We start from the raw sequence: 19844 nt of genomic DNA on the forward strand, positions 1-19844 counted from the left end.
GCCCGGCGGGCGGGGGCTCCCAGGCGGAGCCGGGGCGGGGTGTCCCGGCGCGGGGGCGGGGCGGGCCGGGCCGCGTCCCGCCCCCGGCGGCGGCGGCGGTTACGTGCGCGGGGCGGTGCGGTGCGGCTGGCGGTGCCGGCGCGGAGCCGCGGGGAGCCCGGAGCTCTCCGCGGCGGCGGCCGCGCCCATGGCGAGCAGCAGCGGCGGCGGCGGCGGCAGGTAGGGCGGGGCGGGGGCCCGCTCGCCCGGCCATGGCGCAGACGGAGCCCCCGAAGGCGGTGCGGCTGTGGCGCGACGCCGCCCTGCGCGCACGGAAGCTGCGGGGCGGCCCCGGCGAGCCCGAGCCGGAGCCGGACGCGGGGCCGCCGGGGGGTCCGCCGCCGCCCCCCCCAGCCGCCGCCGCCGCCGCCGCCGCGCCTCGCCGCCCGCTCCCGGCGGCGGCCCTGGGTGAGCTGGAGGCGCTGAACCTGAGCGGGCGGGGGCTGGAGGAGCTGCCCGAGGAGGTGGGCGCCGCCCTGAGCGGGCTGCGGGTCCTCAGCCTGCGGCGCAACCGGTTGGGCCGCCTGCCCGCCGCCGCCCTGCGCCACCTGGGCCGCCTGGCCGAGCTCGACCTCAGCCACAACCGGCTGCGGGGCCTGGGGGACGGCGGGGCGCTGGCGGGGCTGCGGGGCCTGCGCAAGCTCAGCCTCAGCCACAACGAGCTGGGCGCCGAGGGCCCGGGCCTGCCGCCCCGCCTCGCCGAGCTGGGCCGCCTCGAGGAGCTCGACCTCAGCTTCAACCGCCTGCGCCGGCTGCCCGAGGGCCTGGGCTGCCTGCGGCACCTCCGCGCCCTCGATGTCGACCACAACCTGCTGCCCTCCTTCCCCGCCTCGCTGCTGGAGCTGGCCGCCCTGGAGGAGCTCGACTGCTCGGGCAACCGCCACCTCGGGGCCCTGCCCGAGGGCATCGCCGCCCTCCGCCGCCTCAAGATCCTCTGGCTGAGCGGCACCGGGCTGGCGGCCCTGCCTGAGGGCCTGTGCCAGCTGAGCGCCCTGGAGAGCCTCATGCTGGACGGCAACCGGCTGCGGGCCCTGCCCGCCGGCTTCGGCGGCCTACAGCGGCTCAAGATGCTGAACCTCTCCTCCAATCTGCTGGGGGAGTTCCCCGCCGCCATCTTGGCCCTGTCCAGCCTGGAGGAGCTCTACCTGAGCCGCAACCAACTCACCCTGCTGCCCCCGCGCCTCTGCCAGCTCCGCCAGCTCCGCACCCTCTGGCTGGACAACAACCGCATCCGCTACCTGCCCGACTCCATCGTCCTCCTCCACAGCCTGGAGGAGCTGGTCCTGCAAGGCAACCAGATTGCCATCCTGCCCGAGGGCTTCGGGCAGCTTTCCCGCGTCACCCTGTGGAAGATCAAAGACAACCCCCTCATCCAGCCCCCCTACGAGGTGTGCATGAAGGGCATCCCCTACATCGCAGCCTACCAGCAGGAGCTGGCCCACTCCCAGCCTGCCCTCAAGCCTCGCCTCAAGCTGGTCCTCATGGGCCTAAAGGATGCAGGAAAGACTGTGCTGAGACGATGCCTGATGGAGGAGGATGGGCAGAGGGAGGACGTGGAAAGTCTGGAGGCAGGGAGCACCCAGCCCAGAGGGTGCCCTGGGCAGCAGCAGGGTGTTGGGAGAGTGCCGGTTGGGTGTTGCCCCATCCCGGAGCCTCAGGACGCTTCCTCAGCGTGGGTGCCTGCCGCGCAGCAGCTGGAACATCTCCCTGCTGAGCGGCAGGACTTCCCTTCTCACGTGCCCTCTCACCGAGTGAAAGGGGGAGCACCGTCCCCTGCACCGTCACTGCCACTGAATGCCCCTCAAGTACCATCAGGACTGGGACTGTCCGGAGGCAGCAAGGGCATTGAGGTGATGGACTGGACAGCAGATGCAGAGAGGGGCCTGACATTCATTGTGTACGAGCTGGCGGGGGACCCCAGCTATGATGTGATCCAGTCTTTCTTCCTCTCTCCCGGAGCCCTGTACGTGCTGGTGGTGAACTTGAGTGCCTACGTGCCTCAGCACTTCTACCCCTCTGTGGGCTATTTCTTGCACTGGCTCGGTTCCAAGGTGCCCCATGCCGTGGTGTGCATGGTGGGAACCCACGCTGACCTCTGTGCGGAGCGGGAGTTGGAAGAGAAGTGCCTGGACATCCATCACCAGATCGCTCAGCAGGAGAAGAGGGATGCCGAGGGACTCCAGAGCTTGGTCCAGCAGGTGGATGAGGCTCTGGGGCAGGACTTTGACCTGCGCTGCTCCAGCCCGCACGCTGCCTTTTATGGGGTCTCAGACAAGAACTTGCGGCGAAAGAAAGCCCAGTTTCAGTACCTTCTCAACCACCGCCCACAGATCCTCTCTCCAGTGCTGCCTTTCAGCTGCCGGGACCGTTGCCAAGTGCGTCGCCTGCGGGACAAGCTCCTCTCGGTAGCTGAGCACCGGGATATCTTCCCGAACCTGCACCGGGTGTTGCCCAAATCCTGGCAAGTGCTGGAGGAGCTGCACTTCCAGCCGCGAGCTCAGCAACTGTGGCTGAGCTGGTGGGACTCTGCGCGGTTGGGCTTGCAGGCGGGCCTGACGGAGGATCGGCTCCAGAGCGCCCTGTCCTACCTGCACGAGAGCGGGAAGCTGCTCTACTTCGAGGAGCACCTCACCTTGCGGGAGTATGTGTTCCACAACCTGCTGCGGCTCATTGACATCCTCAACGTCTTCTGCCAGCGGGATGCCACCGTGCTGCTCCAGAAACTGCTCAGTGACACCCACATTGACGAACTGAGGGCCGCTCAGCTCCATCATTACGTGGAGGGCTTCTTGCTGCACGGCCTCCTCCCTGCCCACGTTATCCGTCTCCTCCTTAAGCCCCACGTCCAGAGCCGGGAGGATCTGCAGCTCATCCTGGAGTTGCTGGAGAAGATGGGGCTCTGTTACTGTGTCAACAAGCCCAAATGCAAGCCCCTAAATGGGGCGGCTGCTTGGTATAAGTTTCCCTGCTATGTAAAAAACGAGGTGCCCCACGCAGAGGCGTGGATCAACGGCGCCAATCTGAGCGGACAGTCCTTCGTGGTTGAGCAGCTGCAGATTGAATACAGCTTTCCGTTCATTTTCCCGCCCGGCTTGTTTGCACGCTACAGCGTCCAGATAAACAGCCACGTGGTTCAGCGGTCAGATGGCAGATACCAGATCTATGCCTACCGGGGAAAGGTGCCCGTGGTGGTGAGTTACCGGCCTGCCAGGGGAGCCCTGCAGCCAGATACTCTCTCTATCGCTAGTCATGCGTCCCTACCCAATATCTGGACAGCTTGGCAAGCTATTACCCCTTTAGTGGAAGAACTGAATGTCCTGCTCCAGGAGTGGCCGGGCCTGTACTACACTGTGCACGTCCTCTGTTCAAAGTGCCTTAAAAGAGGGTCACCCAACCCACACACTTTTCCAGGTAAGGCGCAGCCTGGCTTGCCTTTCATCTCTCCTGGGGCTTTTCCCCTTCTAGAAGGCAGTCTTGTGGTGTTAGCCTTAGCTCTGTCTCTTTCTTTTTTCTTTTTTTTGTTTTCACCTTCTTCTGCTCTAACTCCCTTCCCTGGTGACTTGAGTCATGAGAGAAAATATTAGGGTAGCTCCAAGGAGACAGGCTTAAAATAACCCTATTCTGAGATGAGGGAGGTTTGTCCATGCCTTTTCCCTCTGCTTTTTAGGTTTGGGCCCCGAGCATTGGCCGGGCCATTGTTGAAAGGGCCCTGACCTGTCCTTCTCCTTGTTCTGATTCCGTTGAACGGCACTGTGTTTTTTTCCTAATTTCCTAATTCCCTTTACTGTGCAGCGTTTACAAATGCGGATAGAGATACCTGAAAAGACCGCAGGTGTCCTGTGCCCCCCCTTACACCCTCCACCCCCAAAACCTGGCCTGTGCTGCAGCCCTTCCGAGCGCAGGAAGGCTGCTGTTGGTAGACAATGGGTCTGTTGGTCTTCACAGCCCTGCATAAAAAGCAGTGTCTCATACGGGAGCCCTGTCTCTAGCAGGAAGCATTCCTCCCTGAAGAGAGAAGGTTACTCCATCTTCTTTGTTTAGGTGTCTCACCTAGAAGCGATTCCCAGACTGCATGTTTTGGAGCTATTCTTGAGAGCAGTAATTTTCCTTCCTCTCTCCCCCTTCATCTAACGAAAAAAGCATAATCTCTCTCCTCTGAAACGTGACTAGTTGTGGTGCTTTTTAAAGCTGTTGGCTCTAAAGTCTTTATTTTATTGGTGGTGTTTTCCAGCAGCAGCTGTTTTACTTTGTACGTATGCAAGTACTGCCTCCTAAGCTGTGTCCTCCTTCTGACGGGTTTGCTCTGAGGCTTGGGGGGGGGCCATAGGAAAGGTGCTTTGGTGTGTAAATCTACAGTAAGTCAAAACACACTCTGCAGCAGCGGTCTAGAAATGTGCATTTTCTACACACACACACCCCCCCTCCCCTGCCCCATGTTGTAAGTATGTTGGAGCATTCTTTATTTATAGGTAGTCTGAAATTGTGGGGGAACTGGAGCATGATTTCGGTTGAAGCAAGCAGTGGTGCTGAAATGGTTTGAATAATAAGGTGTGGTTTGGGGGTTTGTTAGGATTTTTTTATCCTTTTCTTTTTTTCCCTCTGAATACGGAGATGGTGTTTGTTCCTCAGCCTGTGTCCTGGCTCTGTTGATTGTACCCCCGTCTAACTGTGCTAGCTTACGTAAGAGCCGTTGGACTGCGGGGGGTGAACCCACGCTGTGTGACTTGCTGAGTGGTATCTGCATGCTGGGTCTTGCTGCTGGCACAGTGCTTTGGGGCAATGTGATTTGCTTTCCAAAATAATCCCTGAAAATGAAAAAAAAAAAAAACCCCACAGAACCTCTTAAAAAAAAAACAACCAACAAACAAACAAAAAACCACACCAAAATTAGCCAAGACGGCAAACTGTATGTGCAGGTGTGATAGATGGCTTTTGAAGATTTAGCTTGTGAATAATTCAGGTCTGCTGTCACATATCTCCTTTTTTCCTTTTTTCTTTTTTCTTTTTTTTTTTTTTTTTTTTTTTGGTGAATGTTTTGTGGCTGACCTTTTTTTTTCGCTGGTGAGTAGATGATGCTTTAAAAGTCAAATGTGAAGAGGAGCCAGACTGCCTGCAGGCGATTGGCATCTTTGATGACCAGTGACAGAGCAGGTCCGGAGGTGTAGAGGGGAGTAATGAAATTGAAGGGCCTTTATCTTTGGATTTGGCTGTGCTATATGTTTCCTTAGAGGTAGGAAAGGATTGCCCTCACCTGGGAGCCAGACCGGGTGTGCTGGGCAGGACAGGCACAGGTAAGCAGCACGTCGTTGGGCATGGGGGAACAGGGGCTCGTGTGCCAGGCCTCCGAATGCCGCCTGGGGAAAGGGGGCTGCGGCATTTCCGACGCTCTCCAGGGGAGAAAGCCCCGCCGTGCTGCCAGGGGCACAGGGCTTAGCATCCCTGGTAGCCCTGCCTTGGGGCAGGGGGTGACTGAACACGGATACTATGCGAGTCTAGCTGGGGGAAGAGCATGTTGAGAAGACAAACGTGTTTCAAAGGCAGGGCCAATCTGTGGAAGTGCTGAAGAGTGATTAAAGGCTGCAATTTATCGAGAAACCTGCTTGTGGTCTTGGATGATGCTTAAACCTAGCCCAGCTATGACCTGGATTGTATGAAAAATGTGAACCATGACTTGACTTGGGGAGGCCTATATGTCTCCATTGAATCTAAAATATTCTTCGCTGTGTGTCTGCTCTATGAATAGAAGACTGTTTAGAAGCCCCTAAATGGCAGTTGTGAAGCTGATGACTTTTTTCCGTCCTGATTTTGCTGATCAGGAGGTGTGCATGTTTAAAGTCATGCTGCCAAGCTTGTTCTCATGCAAGTGAATTGTAGTTGGCGTCATTTTTGACAGGGTGTAGGAAAGAGGTGGGTCTAATGTTACAAAAATATGTAGCAGTGGAGATGTCTGTGTTTCTTTCCAAGCTCTTCCAACGGAAATCCCTGGCAATTACAACGCTGCTAATTCTTAAATAGGGCTGTTGTCTTTTTAGGACTGCACTGAAGAACTGCTTTGCCGCCTGTTGACCTTAATAAGGGAAACATTTCTGTGGAGACACTGCCAAATTTGTGCTCAAAAATGGAAGTGCAGTCTGGCTGTGTGTCTGGTTGTGCAATCTCCGTCGTCATTCATGAAATTGATGGTGCATTCTTTGGTCATCCAAAATTTTTGTTGGAATCCCGTTCAAGGAGGGGACTTCGTTGTTCATGAGATGAGGATTAATCCTTGCTTTTCCCCTGCTTCCCCTCCCTCTAGGTCCTGCGTGCCTGCGCTCTGTAAGTTCCATTGATAATACACACAGAAATTCTCTATGATCAAGCTAGTGCGCATAGAAATGGTTAATAAGAATTGAGATTCTAGATTCAATCTTCTGAGGGTTTATTGCAAACAAACAGTAAATAAAAGTGATATAAAAATGTCTTTATAGGGTCCTTTTAAGGAAGTTTTCGTGTTTGAAACAGTTTTGTAGCTGGGTGAAATACTAACTGAATTGGCATCTGAGCTGGAATCTCAGTGTGTGCTTTGGGGCTACAGTCATCTGCTCAGCTGAGAAGCGGTGTGTCGAACTCTTTTTTTTTTTTTCTTTCCTCTTTTACGTTTGCACTATATGTAAATAAAAGTATCCCTGCCAGGCTAAGAGGAGCATATCCCTGCTTGGAGTGACCAAGAAGAATGGTTCACTACTCCAAGACGATGAGACCTCAATTGGGTTGTCACAGGCGTTGTGAAATGCTGTGATTTTTTTTTTTTAATGTTATGTTCTTTTAGCCCCTGGACTGAAGGGCTTTTAGGTTATTCATGTCCCATAAGCTATTAAGTGACTTGGGATTGGGGAGTGGAGGTGGTTTGCCATCTGTCTGATAGTAGACATGTGTGCTTTGTTTGGACAAATGTGACTGGATTTTCCAAGCTTGCCTTCGTGTGTACCTGCTAACAGCTCTGCTGCTGTCTCCTCTTGCCCCGCGCTAGGCTGTGTCTGGGCAACCCCGGGCCCTTCCAGGCTGTGGTCTGCACAAGGTGTCCTGATGTCCGATGTGTGATCCTTTTGGTGGTTGAAGTGGGGGGGATTGTGTTTGACCAGTGGTTTCCCTTTGTTCCTGCCTGTGAAGTTGCCTGTATGAACGCAGACATAAGAAAGCCAGAGGCTGTGCCTGTTGCAGAGAACGACCAAAATGCTGTCACAAGCAAGATGAGATTATCTGGGTTTTCACAGAATAAAAATATGACAACAGACAGAAAGCCACCGGCAAAGATACTGTGTGTGAGCCTAGCAGTCCTTCTCTGAATGGATGCTGCAGAGCTGTTAGGGAGCTTTGAGAGGTGCTGGAGGACTGGCGTGTGGTCTCCTGGGGAGAGGAAGTGTATGTCTCCAGCCTGCCTTGCTGCACCCTTCCTGAGGTGCTGGAACAGGGAGGAGATCACAAGCCTCTTCTTTGCCCATCTTCCACGTCGAAGGTGAGCAGAAGCAGGAATTATACGCCAGTCCCCTTGAGGGGTACACATGGAGGTATTGTAGCATAGTTCCCCTGGGAGACTGTCATGGCCAGAGCAGGGCTAATTCTAGTCCATCTTATTCATGTGGTTCAAAGTGAACCATGGTCACCATCCCTGCGTTGGTGTCAAAAGCAAGCATGAACTCCTTTGGTGTCTGGGATGGAGTGAGGAGATGGAGAGGTGGAAGATCCCATGATGTGTCATGCTATCAAGTCATTCATGCAAGGTGAAGCAGGAGCAGGTGGGACTGGTTTTGTCAGAAGGGCTCAGAAGTTGCTCCAAAATCTGAGCTGCCTTTTGCTGAGAAGCTAATGCCGGGTATCTAATTGTTCTTTGTAATTAAATTGTAAATGGCTGAGGTTTTTTTCACAGGCAATAGCAGTAGAGCAACACCTGCTTGTTGTGGAGCCTGATGCTAGCATTTGGGAGCCTGATGCTAGCATTTGGCAGCCTTTTATTTTCCCCATTTGAGGGTGCCTGACTTTCAAAGTAGATGCTGCAGCTGTTTTGGGGCTCTTGTCATGCTCTCCTGAAGGTTGTGACTTCAGCAGAGTACTGTGGTATAATCAGAGGTGGTGGCGCAAGACTTAAGCGCAGTGGGAGCACTGGGCACAGATGATCTGGGTGAGAGGAGGAAGCTGAACGAGGCCCTGTGATTCAGAAGGAGAAGAGATCAGTTGCTGAACTTGGGGAAGCTCTAGCACTGATTATTTAGCTTACCAACAAGGGCTGACTTCTATGCTGCTGAAGTGACAGCCTTGAGTGGTGTGACTTGCTGTATGTAATGGTGTAGAAGCACAGTGTATTTACCACCAGGGGTTTTTAGAGATTTCCTGCGTGTTAAGCTGTGTTGCGTGGTGCGCATTTGAGGTCCGGTTGCTTGGTGGCTGTGGTGGGGCATCCTCTAATATAAACAACACATTCAGGAAGGAGACAAACAAATGTTTCATGATCTTGGAGGAGGCAGAGAAATTGGCAGAGGAAGAGCGTGATGTGCAGTGTGGATGGCTGCCGTGGGACTGTGCCTGGTGGGGTGTAGGTGTTGGAACCAGTCCCTGGGGAGAACTGGAGTATGCAGCACAGCTGGACTCATGCCTTACGATCTGGCTCTGGAGGACACAGAAACAGGAGGGACAAACTCAACTGTGGATGCCAGAGGAGAGGCTGAGGCTTTGTATTGCTCTAAAAGCTGTCCTGCCTGCAGTGTCTGGTTACCTTATATTGTGTGCATTGCTTTCTGTATGTTTGGGGGCTTTTCTTTAAGGCTCCTAATATGGAACTTGCTAAAATTACTTGAAATTAGGATAGCAACGTGCGTTTTTAACACTGTTTGAAGGAATCTTCTTGCTTATGCAAAAAGTTCCTACACATTTCTTCTAAAGGAAAGGTTTCCTGGTACGTCAGCTCTGGTACAAGAAAACTGTTCTGGTTTGTTCATTAACAGCTTGTCTTGCCCTGCCCCGTTCCCTGTGGGAGTCATCTATGGGCTTTGGGCTTCTGGACTTGAAGCTGCCATCACTTAACCAGGGAAACACTACATTTGGTTGACTGGATCTTTTTGAATTTGTTAGTGAAGCAAAGCAGAGTTCCTGGCCTTTAATGCATTACTTTTTGGTTTGTGTTTTTTATTTTTCCAGTCACTGAAATTTGTCTTTGCAGGAAATGACCTGTAAAAGAGAAGCTCAGTACCAAATGGTTCTTTGTTTCATTGCGTGAGAACTACTTAAAAGCTACCAACTGGGGGTGAGACAAAAATGTTGATGTAGGTTTTCCCATCTCCAGAGTCAACTGATTACATGAGGACAGATTTGTGCTCTGCTTCAGCACGCTGTGGACACAGATGTCATGAAATGTGCATTGCTTCCCACTGCGTGCATGCGCTTCTGGTGGTGTGGTGCCTCTTTCTAGAAACACTTAGGTTTTCCCATGTAAGTTTGGTTGAGATGTATCATGTGCATGATCCACATGCAGATTTATTGAAAGGTCCTACTCCTCTTTTGTCTCGGGAGAGAATGGTGGGAAATCACCAACAATGCTAAATCTTCATTGCCTTTTGGTGATGTTGTGAACGTGTTACTTGACATCAGGACAGAGCTCTGAGAAAGCAATATCAGTTTAAAATAAAAATATGAGTGCATCTGGTAGGTAATTCTCCTGTATGCTGTGGCGTCTTGTTGCATTTGCAATATTCAGCAGGTGACTGTGGTAGCCTAGCCTGCTCTCCAATTAGTGATTTGCTGATAATAGTGCAGGCAGGTTGCTTGGCTCTTGAAAGCAATTTTCTGGGGGAGAAGGGAGAAAAAGCATTTAATGAAGAGTTCTGTCTTGGGTTTGAAGTCTTGGAAGTCATCACAGTACAAATTTCTTTTTACCTTCCCCTCCTCAATAGAGGAAGAATAACCTCTGCAGATGAGTAAAGAAAACTGGTCTCGGGTGAATACAAAATGATGGGTTGCTTTGTCTTATCTCCCTCTCCTTGCTTGTGGAACTTGTGCTTGCCGTACACATGTGGATGATTGTGAGAGTAAGCAGGCTGGCTGGTGCTAAGTAAGGTCACATCTTCTCAGGTGAGCTTGTGGGATGCCAATTTAAGGACGTGCTATTTAAGCACTCCCTCCCCACTCTTGGTCCCTACGAGGTGCTCTGTTAAAGTACCGTGTCAATTACAACAGTCAAACTCCCGCTGCTGCAAACAAAATGTATCCGTGTTTTTGGCTGACTGAGAACATATCTGGGTCTGAGAAAGCAATGCAGCTGGGTTGTAGGAGTCTCAGCCTGAGCTCCTTGCATACAGCAGGAGAACTGATGGGATTCTGGTGATCACAGTGTGAAGGAGCTGTGCCTCGTACAGAGGATGAGGAGACCTTGGAGTTTCTAGGAGCTGTTTAGTGGATGAGTTTACAGCCTCTAAAGGGAGGATCACCTGTGTGGATGTGGCCTTTGTTCCAGCTGAGCAGCTGGGAGAGATTTGTCCTCTGGTGGTTTCTTTCTTGGGAACCAGATGTAAGAACTGGGGTTGGGGGTTCAAGACCTGTGAAACAACTGGCTGGCTGGCTTTGGGAGGAATATAATTTGGGCTGTTCAGCTAGAGCATCTTTGAGGGCTCTATGAAGCTATTGGAGGCTGAAGTCATACTATACCTTCTTGTCTTTCCCTGGCTAAAGCTTGGTCCGGGATGTACTGATCAGGTTGCCAGCGCGGTCATTGGCAGTGTGGTTTAGGACTGAAGCACGCTCGCAGGCTACGTGGTTAGGGGTGACTTGCCTGTGGCCAGTGGGTGGAGGCTGTGTTCAGACTGAGCTGTGGCTGATGGAGTGCTTGCCTGATTGAGTTGGTTGTGGTTTAAAGCAAAACCTTAATTTCAGATTTGTTGTTTTGCCAGTGGTCATTTTCAAGAACTTTGTGCTTCTTCCAAAGGTGTACTGAGTACACCTACTTACTAGTTTTAGGTGTGGCTAGGTTGGACTCGTGGGGGATGAGTGCGTAACTGGCCTAGGACCTACAGACTTTAGAAGGTAACATTAATTTTGGGTTGATGGTTCAGCATGGCAAGCTCTGCATGAACCAGAGGACAGCTTTGAGGTGAGCTAGGTTCTTCTGTGGGGGAGTCCATTAAACTTAGTGCTTTGTGAGAATCAGACTAAACTGAACTGTGGAGGCAAGTAACCTTCAGAGCAAAACAAAGCTGCATCTCAAATCCTGTCCAGACCTGCCCTGTTTTGCCACATGCTGACTCGGAAGTGATGCTTGAATACTCCAGGAAGGAGCTGCATTGTTGTTGGTCTCAGTTACATTGAATTGTGGTGATGAGATGAGGGAGAATTCTGCTGTGCTTTTGTTAGTGGAGTTTCACAAGCTTGGCTAAGTGCGTTTCTGTAAGGCTGTTTATGAAAGCTATCTTCCCCTTTACACAAAGTCCTGTGCAGCCTGCTGTAGGTGACCCTGCTTCGGCAGGGGGGTTGGACTAGATGACCCACAGAGGTCCCTTCTAACCCCTACCATTCTGTGATGCTGTGATTTACCCAGTTTTAGGGTAGATGCTTGCCAAGCGTCCAGTTTAGATAAGCATTTTTATTTGTGTTACATGAGAGGGAACCCAGACCTCCATGACCATTCTGGGAGAGGTCCCTCCTCCTTCACCTGGTACCCATCACTTTCTGTAGAGTTCTCAGGCTCTCCCTGTTACAGTGCAACAGGAAGGAAATGGAGGCACAACAATGGTAGGACAGGGATTTGTGGGCCTCATGCAGTGACTGATGATAAAATTAATATTGCGGGTTTCTGTCCTAACAGAATGCAAGATCATAGCACACTTTGTTCAAGACTTAACTCTTGAATGATCTGTACATAGTAACTCTCCAATTTTGGTGTGTTGATTTCCTCTTGGAGCATGTTCTTTGCATTTTTAGCAGGCGTTTTCCTCTCCAGCAATACAGAGTGAGCAGTGGCCTGTGATAAGGGACCAGTCCTGCCCTGTAGCAGAGTAAGGGTGTTGATGAGCTTCCTAAAAAATGAATTGGCCATGGTTTCCACAGCACCAAAATCTGCAGCATTTGGCTCGTAATAGAGGTGCTGGACCTAATTTGCTTCTCATGTATCTAGCTGGTGTTTCTGCCGCATGAAACCACACAGTGGAAGAATATTGAAGGTGAGCACAGTGACTGGGGCTTGCTTGACTTTGAGAGACATGTGCAATGCATTTGGTGCCTTTGTATCAATGCAAGGCTGGCAGCAGAGGACTGCTAGAGAGGCAGATTTGTCCCAAACCTACCCAAAAACAAGTGTCCTCACATCTAGTAAGGCCCCTTGCCACATGGTCAACAAGTGGAGGATGAGCTTCCTGCAGCAGAAGAAACATGCATCTCTGTCGTGTGGCCTCTGAAACATTATGGTGGGCACACCAAAACTGCAAAATTGTCCTGCAGCACAGACCATGAGTCTCTAGCTGTTGTGGAGTTCTGTTGCTGACCATCTAATACCTTTCTTCACTCACTGTGGCCTCTTTCTTAGATGCAGCAGTTGGATATGGATCGCAAGCAATTTCACTCTGAACAGATAACGTTAGAAAGTAAGGACTTAGCAATGTGCAGAGCTGAAATGCACAGGATATACAGTGTGGAGGGTGGAGAGGCAGGGACCTCTGAGACTGTCTGCCTGACATCAGTCTTTTACTGTAAGTATTTTGAAGGACCCAAAAATGGGGTAATGGCTGGGGATAGTGACCCATTCTGAAAAGCAATCATCTCGCGTGAGCATCCTGATACTTGCTTTTGTATCTTTCCACCCTCCCTCTGTATGTGTACTGTCTGTAACTCACTAGTCTGTATACACTTTCTCTTCTCTTACATTATGGGGAAAAATAGTGTAACTTCTGTCAAATTGCTAACCATTGCACCCTTCAGGATTACATCCTCAACAGCGAGTGAGATGCAGCTGTACTTAGTGCAGTGTGTGATAGGGAGTGTTTCAAAGTATTTATGTGCAGTGCATTTGTCTTTTCCTCAAAAAGAGCTGAGCAGCTGGGGCCTTGTCTGTGTGGGAGCAAAGGGGAATTGGGGCAGCTGTATAAATTAGGTGTCCCTTTCCTTTTGTAATTCCTCGTCCTCTTCTCTGTCTGTGAAGTGGGGAGTGGCTCACAGGAGCAATGACCTTCCTTAGCAGGGAGATTTAAACATGATGGCACCCATAGGAGCTGGAGCAGAGGAGATGGTAAGGAGGCAGCTGAGCCGCTCTGCACAGTCGAGAGATCTGTAGTGTGGAAGGTGTCTTGCAGATTGCAGACTCACCCAGGAGTTGCCCAAGGGCACAGGGAATTGCATATCCAGACAAACTGGTGTCAGACTGAGCAATGGCTGTGTGGTGCCAAACGCTCACTCAATGATGAGGAACTGTTCCTGGGCCCAAACTGGTTTTAAAGAGTGCTGTAGGTTGAGGGTACAGCTGCTGGCTTGGCTTCCACTACCTTAATGTGGGCTCTGAGCCAGCCAGGTCACATCTGGCACCACTGCATTGCTGGGCAGCCCAACCAGGAGCAAGCAGTGAGAGCTGGGGTGATCAGTGCTGGTTCAAAGTAGCCCCTAAGTAATCTTTTGGATGGGCCGACTTTGCTGGGGAAGCCTCATCTGGGCTGTATATTCAGGAAGCCAGCATGTGCGTCCAGAGAGGAGCAAGCAGGCGGACCTCTGTCCGTGCTGCCAGGGCCTCCCAGATGGAGAGGGAGGCACAGACTCATCCTGCAAGGAGAAGAAGAGATGAAGGGTTTTGTGTGTGCTTCCTCTCTGGGTCTGCATGGTCCTTCTTACCCCCTTGCTGCGTGCGGCTGTGTTTTACAGGCAGGACTGCCAGATGGGGTCGAATGTGCTTGGTGGCAGGTTTCCAGACCAGGGAGTCGGCAGCAAGCACCAGGCCTACTTACACGCGTTGCATAACCAGATGAGTGTTCAGCGCGCTCTGCATTTCTCTAAATCTTCCTTCTGAACAGGCTCTTTCTTCGTCTGAGAGAGATTTTGATGCTTTTATTTCAGATAACGATACACGCACTGGATATGGAAAATTCTCATGTTCAGATGACTCTGGTTTATCAAAGCGGCTAAATTTAGGAAATCTATCAAGAAAGAGCTTCCCCTTCCTGTGATCTGACACAGTGTTTATTGGTTGCTGTTATTTTTACTATGGAACAGCTTAAATCTAATTCGGCTGGGCACTAAGTGATGGCTACAGTGCGAAAGAAGACATTAGCTTCTGTGAAGCGAGGTGGCCGTGCTGCAGCTTCAGGGCTCTGCAGGCAGTCTGCTCACACAGAGCCTGTGCCAGGGCTGCGTCGGGGCCCTGGACAGTCCTCCTCAGCTCTCTTGAGACCCGTCCGCTCAGCAGAGGGTCTCTGGGCCTCCCCGCCTTGCTCTGGGGGTCAATCCTATGTTTAAAAAAGTAGCAATAAGCCCTTCACTCTGATAGAGGTTAACTTTTTCAGCATCTTGGAGGTGTTGAGAGTGGCAGTGGTGATGGATTTTGCACATGCATGCGTGCGCCCCATCAGCCAAATTCTAGGAGGACAGTGTAGGGAAGACGGTGTTTCACTGTCACCAAAGTAGGATGACAACTGCATGCGCAGTGGGAGTTTGCGCGGGAACCAGTCATGCCTCTGGTTTCCCGGGTCTCTTTAATACATGGAATTCCTTTCACTGTACCCTGTTACGGACCAGGACTGAGCCATCCCGGGCTTGAAAATGCACTGCTGGAATCACGGCCTGCTGGAACACCTTGAGCTCTTGGTGTCAGGAATATATAATTCAAGCTTCTATATGTTTTTAGTGGTTTTGGTTTTGGTTTTTCGTTTGTGGGTTTGGTTTTTTTTTTGAAGCCAACTCCTTTCTTAAAGCTGTCTCTGTGGAGCTTTGAGGTCTTGTTTTAATATCACTGACTGCTCCACTGCAGCAGTCTTCTGACTTCTTCCCAAACATCCCATGCCTGCTTTCATGTTGAGATGGGAGTGAAGGCAGACAACTAGGACACTGGGAAGAGATGCCATTGCTTGCTAGCTGCAATATCTCAGAGGTCTGATGAGCAAGAATTTCTTTCTTTTTTTTTTAAGCTTCTGGTGGACAGTTGTGCAGAAACATTCAGTGGGTGAAAATGGAGGTGACGTGAGCCTTGCTCTGGAACTTCAGTCATCTCCAGGTACTTTTGCCCAGCTCTGTGACAGTGCCGGAGGGCTACACAGGGGATGAAGCTCCAGTGTGCTTTGTCCTCGCTGACAGGTCCAGTCAGATCTGGGCACCTGAACCTGTCAGGGGTTTTGAGCAGGCAGGTCTCACTCATGCTGGTGAAGAAGCCTGTGATCTAGGATTGGTGACGTTTTTCATGCGAGCTTTAGTGAGTGAGAAGTTTGTAATTTCTCAGAGGAGCATGCATGTGCTCAGAGGGGAGCCCTACAGACTCTGAGGTGATCATTACTGGATTTTAGCAAGATCTTAACCAGTGCTTGCGTGGGCAAATAATTCAGCTCAGCAAATGGCTGCTGTGGTCAGCTTGGAGCCTTGCTAGGATAAGATACTGAAATAAATGATTAAGAATTGAGTCTTGTGTGTGTCTTTTCCCAAGCAATGTATTTGTGCCTCAAAGGTTCAGTCAAAGTGAAGACTGTTTTGGATGGAAGAAAAGTTTGGGAGCCTTCCTTTGGGATCAGAAAAAAAAAGTACCTTTCACTGTCATCTTTTGTAACAGAAAGCTACCACAAAGCTTTTGAAGCTGGCTATTACTTTTAAATTGTTCCTCGTCCTTCTTTGAAATAAATCACGTCTTCTACAACAAAATGGAGACTAGCACATTATGTACATACACACATGCACATTTTTGAGTGCCTGAAGTGAAGAATTTTAAGAAAATGTTGCCGAACAAGGCAACACCATGCTGAAGGTAGTGATTCACACAGGGACCTGATTGACAAAAAAAAGGTAAAAAATAAAAAAAAAACCAACATACTATTGGGCAGAAGAGGGTGAGATGAGAGGAGATGCTTGATGGGCTGGTTTGGGGAGCACAGCAGGCTGGCTCTGAGTCTGTGACTTGGATTTCTGGCACAGCAGAAATTGTTGGCATTGAAATTTATGAAATTTAGCACTTTGCAGGTGCTAAAAATGTGCTTCCCATTAAAAGCTGGCAGCTGCCAGCGTGGCGGGGTGGCTTCGGTCAGGGGAAGCTGAGCAGCATGGCTGTTGATTTACTGCATGGCTGCTCCTGCCCCTGGATAGCAGGGTGGATGCTGGCAGCGTGGCCCTTGTAGGGACGTTGGGCAGCTTGAGTGCGGTTCCTGCCTGGACTCTGGTTCATTGCCAATACGGCATGACAAGTTGTCATGCTTTATGGCACACCCATGGCCAGGCTCCAGGTCAGAGGTCTGTCACTCTTACCTGCATTTCCTGAAGTATTTAATGGCAACATTCCCCTGAAACAGCATCTCTGGTTGAAAGCTGTGTTGTAAACCAGCCGCTGCTCTGCAGCTGCTGCATCGTACAAGTCTTGTGCATGATTCTGGTTCTCTGGTATGTACCAAGTGTGCTCAGCCCCATCCGAGCCTTGCAGGTGAGTGCTGGGACTGGGAGCTACCCGCAAAGTTGTGGCTCTGCTGGAGACGACATTTTTGCAACTTGCTCTGTGCTGCTTTATCCCCAGTTGCATAATGCAGCGTGATGCGGATAATCCAGTCATCCTTACAAAAGGATTTAAAATTCCTTTTTAATCAGAAGTCATTTTTAATAAAGCTTTGCTTTGCTTGGAGGACTGTTGTCTTGGCTTGTGTGTTTAAGAATAATGCAGGAGTCCGAGGAGGGTGGGAGGGAACCAGATCATGGAGAAGGGACACAGGTACCTCTGGCTCCCAGGCAGCCGATGGTGAAGTCCAGAGCTGTGGGCCATGTTTCTGCTAGCACCAAGCATGCAAAATCCTTATGTGTACAAACGGGAGTCGCCAGCAGGTCTGTGCTTACTCTGAACTTTTCTGTCGCAGAAGAAACCTTTTGGTGGCGAGTGGAGGGAAGGAAAGACTCTAGTCCAGTCTGGCTTGTGCTCCCCCTTTAAACTCTTTGTGTCCAAAACACTGGTGATCGTCCAAGGCCTCCCACCTCTCGGAGCAAACTGTGATCCTGGATGAAGCACAGGAGAAGAGGGGATGCTCTTTGCTTCTCTCATAGTGGCCTTTTGTGTGAGTTTGTTTGCAGTTGACCTTATTTCTTTGGTTGTTGCTCTGCCATCGTATTGTGGAAAGTGAATGGTGTAAAGTAACGCATGATCTCTGAGTAGCTCTGAAATGTGCCATCTTCTCCTGTATGCCAGCATTTTGCCCACTTTTCTGGCAGAAGCCATCTCTTGAGCTGCCACATCTGCTTCGCCTCCCCTCAGAGCAAGTCTGGTTGGGTCCTGAACTCCAGTGCTGAGCAGGCATCCTGCCGGTTCCTGCTTTTCCCATCCCAGTTGTCCTTGCTCTTGGAATCTCTTGTCCATATTCTTAAGATTTCCCAGAGTCCCTCCTATTTGATTAGTACAAGTAAATGCCTGGGAAGGTTTAACATTATTTCTTCCCAAGACAGATCCCTCTGAGGTGATCGGTACTGGGCATGTCCAGAGGAGGGCCAGCCAGCTTGCCATTCACGTGAGGTGGAGAAACTTCTGAAGGAGAGGGGCCCAGGGCTGTGTTACAGTGATACTGGGGAGTACGTACCTCAGAGTCATCCACCTGATGGAAAGCTGCCTGGAGGAAACCTGGAAGTAATACAGCAGAAACAGAGGGCCAGGAAGGAGCTCAGCTCTGTCCCAGAGTCCCATGGTGGAGCAGGCAGCTCCCGGGAAGGTGCAGGGGGCTAGAGGAGATGATGGAGGAGTGAAATGTTCTCCTGGCAATGCTGCTGCCTCCCCAGGAGGCTGATGAGTTCTTTACAGCCCTCAGGGCTCCTTCCTGTTTCAGTAGCAACCATGACTGCCGTGGAAGCAATTTTTAAACAGCAAAGACAGATGCTGCAAGTTTATTTTTGGGCACTGAGAATGCCAGACCAGATGGCATTTAGCAGGCAAAGAACTCTGCAAGAGTTAAGTAGCAAAGCTATTGTTTCTGAACTCGCATGACTTATCATTTTGGAAGGCATTTCCAGTGGCAGAATAAAAAGTAGTAAGAACTGGTTTCAACAGAGATAGTAAAACAATCTATAACGTTAAGTCTACAAATAAGAAACTTCCTGTGGGGAAAAAGTTTTTATAAGCAAAAACTAGTTACTGCCTTCCTTTGCAGCTGTTAGTTGTCACCTATTTGGATAGTAGGGAATGAAAGGGTTCAGAGAAGAATGCTGAGGAATCGCTGCAAAATAGATGTAAAAGATTAGTTCTCATCCTCTCTGGAAGAGGGGGCAAGTAGAAAAAGATTCTGTAAAGCTCTTAATAGTAAAAGGACAGGCAGAGCTTTGTTCTTGACCACTGGGCAGTGCAAAACCAGCAGCTCACTCAGACTTCAAAGACAGTAATTTTGGTAATAACAAAAATACTTTGAACCAAATGAATGGAGAAGATTTGAAACAAAAATCAGTTCTCCACCTCTGTTGGCATTGGGAAACTCAAGTTCTGAGCTCTGTGGAGCGCTGCTTGGGCACTGCCATGTACACCAGCAATGTTTTTATAGAAGACACCAGCCTTACTCATGAGACCAAGAGGAGAGTTGGCCATTGGTCTCAGTGCTCTGCTCCTCTGATTTCAGCCATATGGCTTCATCCAAATCTATATCACACTCTGTCTCACAAGGAAGAAACACTTGACCTAAGGATGTACTCATGCAGCTTCAGTGTGGGGGAGAAACATAGATGCAGAGAAGCAAGTTAGATCTGATGTCCTTGTAATTAAGGGAACTGCTGAGACCCTGCAGTTTTCTACTCAGTTAAAGCGATACCTGTGGTCAGCGTGTAGTGTGGTGTTAGTTATTAACTAGCAGGAAGTGGGTAGCTTTGTAGGAGAAGCACCAAGGAGGCATTTTGCTCCAATTAAGCACAAGCCTAGAATAAATTCTGTGATGTACATGGATAGATCAAATTCCACAATAAAGTGGCTTCAATAGAAAGTTATGTTAATAGTTAAACCAGGGATGAGTTCAAGTTGGATCAATTAAGGTAAAACACTTATTTGAGCCTGAGTGGGACTTCTGGTGTTTAGACTTTGCTCCTTAGACCATTCAGTAGTGAACGGGAGGGTAAAAGAAAATTGTTCCTTTGCTGAAGTGGGCTCTGTGGTTGTCCTGCTGAACAGTGAGGGTTTTAGAGTAACCAAAATAGCTTTACAGAGGAGTATTGTGCATGCATCTCACCTTAAATGATCTGGAAGAGAACATTTACCATGCAGGTTTAAAAATATAGCTCCCTCCAATTCAGTTTGTGGAACATACTGAAGCCTTGGAATGGCCCTAAGGCAGCAGCAACCGGTGGAGCCACGTTACTTTTACCCAGGAAGGAGTTTGTTTAATCTCAGGGAGGACTGTTGGGCAGCACATGTACATGCATGTCTTGCATGTGTGTTTTGGTTTGTTCTACTTTTTCTTGGCTGGAAAAAGGCAGATAAATTTAAAAAGAAAAAAAAAAAAAAAGAAAAGGTTTGTTGTGGCAGAAGGTAAAAGGCTGCTGCAAGGTCTTTCGCTCCCCAGCTGGACTTCGCTGAACTTCCAGAAGAGGGGCTGCATAGCCAGGATCCTACCTTCAGCCACGGCATGCCTGGACATCTTGTCGGGAAGGAGCAAGCCAAC

The 19844-nt window shown here is 50.3% G+C and overlaps 1 protein-coding gene across 3 annotated transcripts in view; it reads left to right on the top strand.

Moving 5' to 3' along the window:
• The first annotated feature begins 230 nt into the window (after positions 1-230).
• Positions 231-19844, top strand: part of MFHAS1 (multifunctional ROCO family signaling regulator 1) — a 34664-nt gene continuing 15050 nt past the window's right edge. For all 3 annotated transcript variants that reach the window (XR_012764075.1, XR_012764074.1, XM_075421541.1), the window contains exon 1: positions 231-3450. Coding sequence is in view for 1 of the 3 variants with exons in the window: in XM_075421541.1 (XP_075277656.1) it covers positions 252-3450 (3199 nt within the window). In the remaining 2 variants the exon portion in view is untranslated. The remainder of the gene's footprint in view (positions 3451-19844) is intronic.

Source organism: Opisthocomus hoazin, chromosome 5 (genome assembly GCF_030867145.1).
Source record: "Opisthocomus hoazin isolate bOpiHoa1 chromosome 5, bOpiHoa1.hap1, whole genome shotgun sequence".
Classification (NCBI taxonomy): Eukaryota; Metazoa; Chordata; class Aves; order Opisthocomiformes; family Opisthocomidae; genus Opisthocomus; species Opisthocomus hoazin.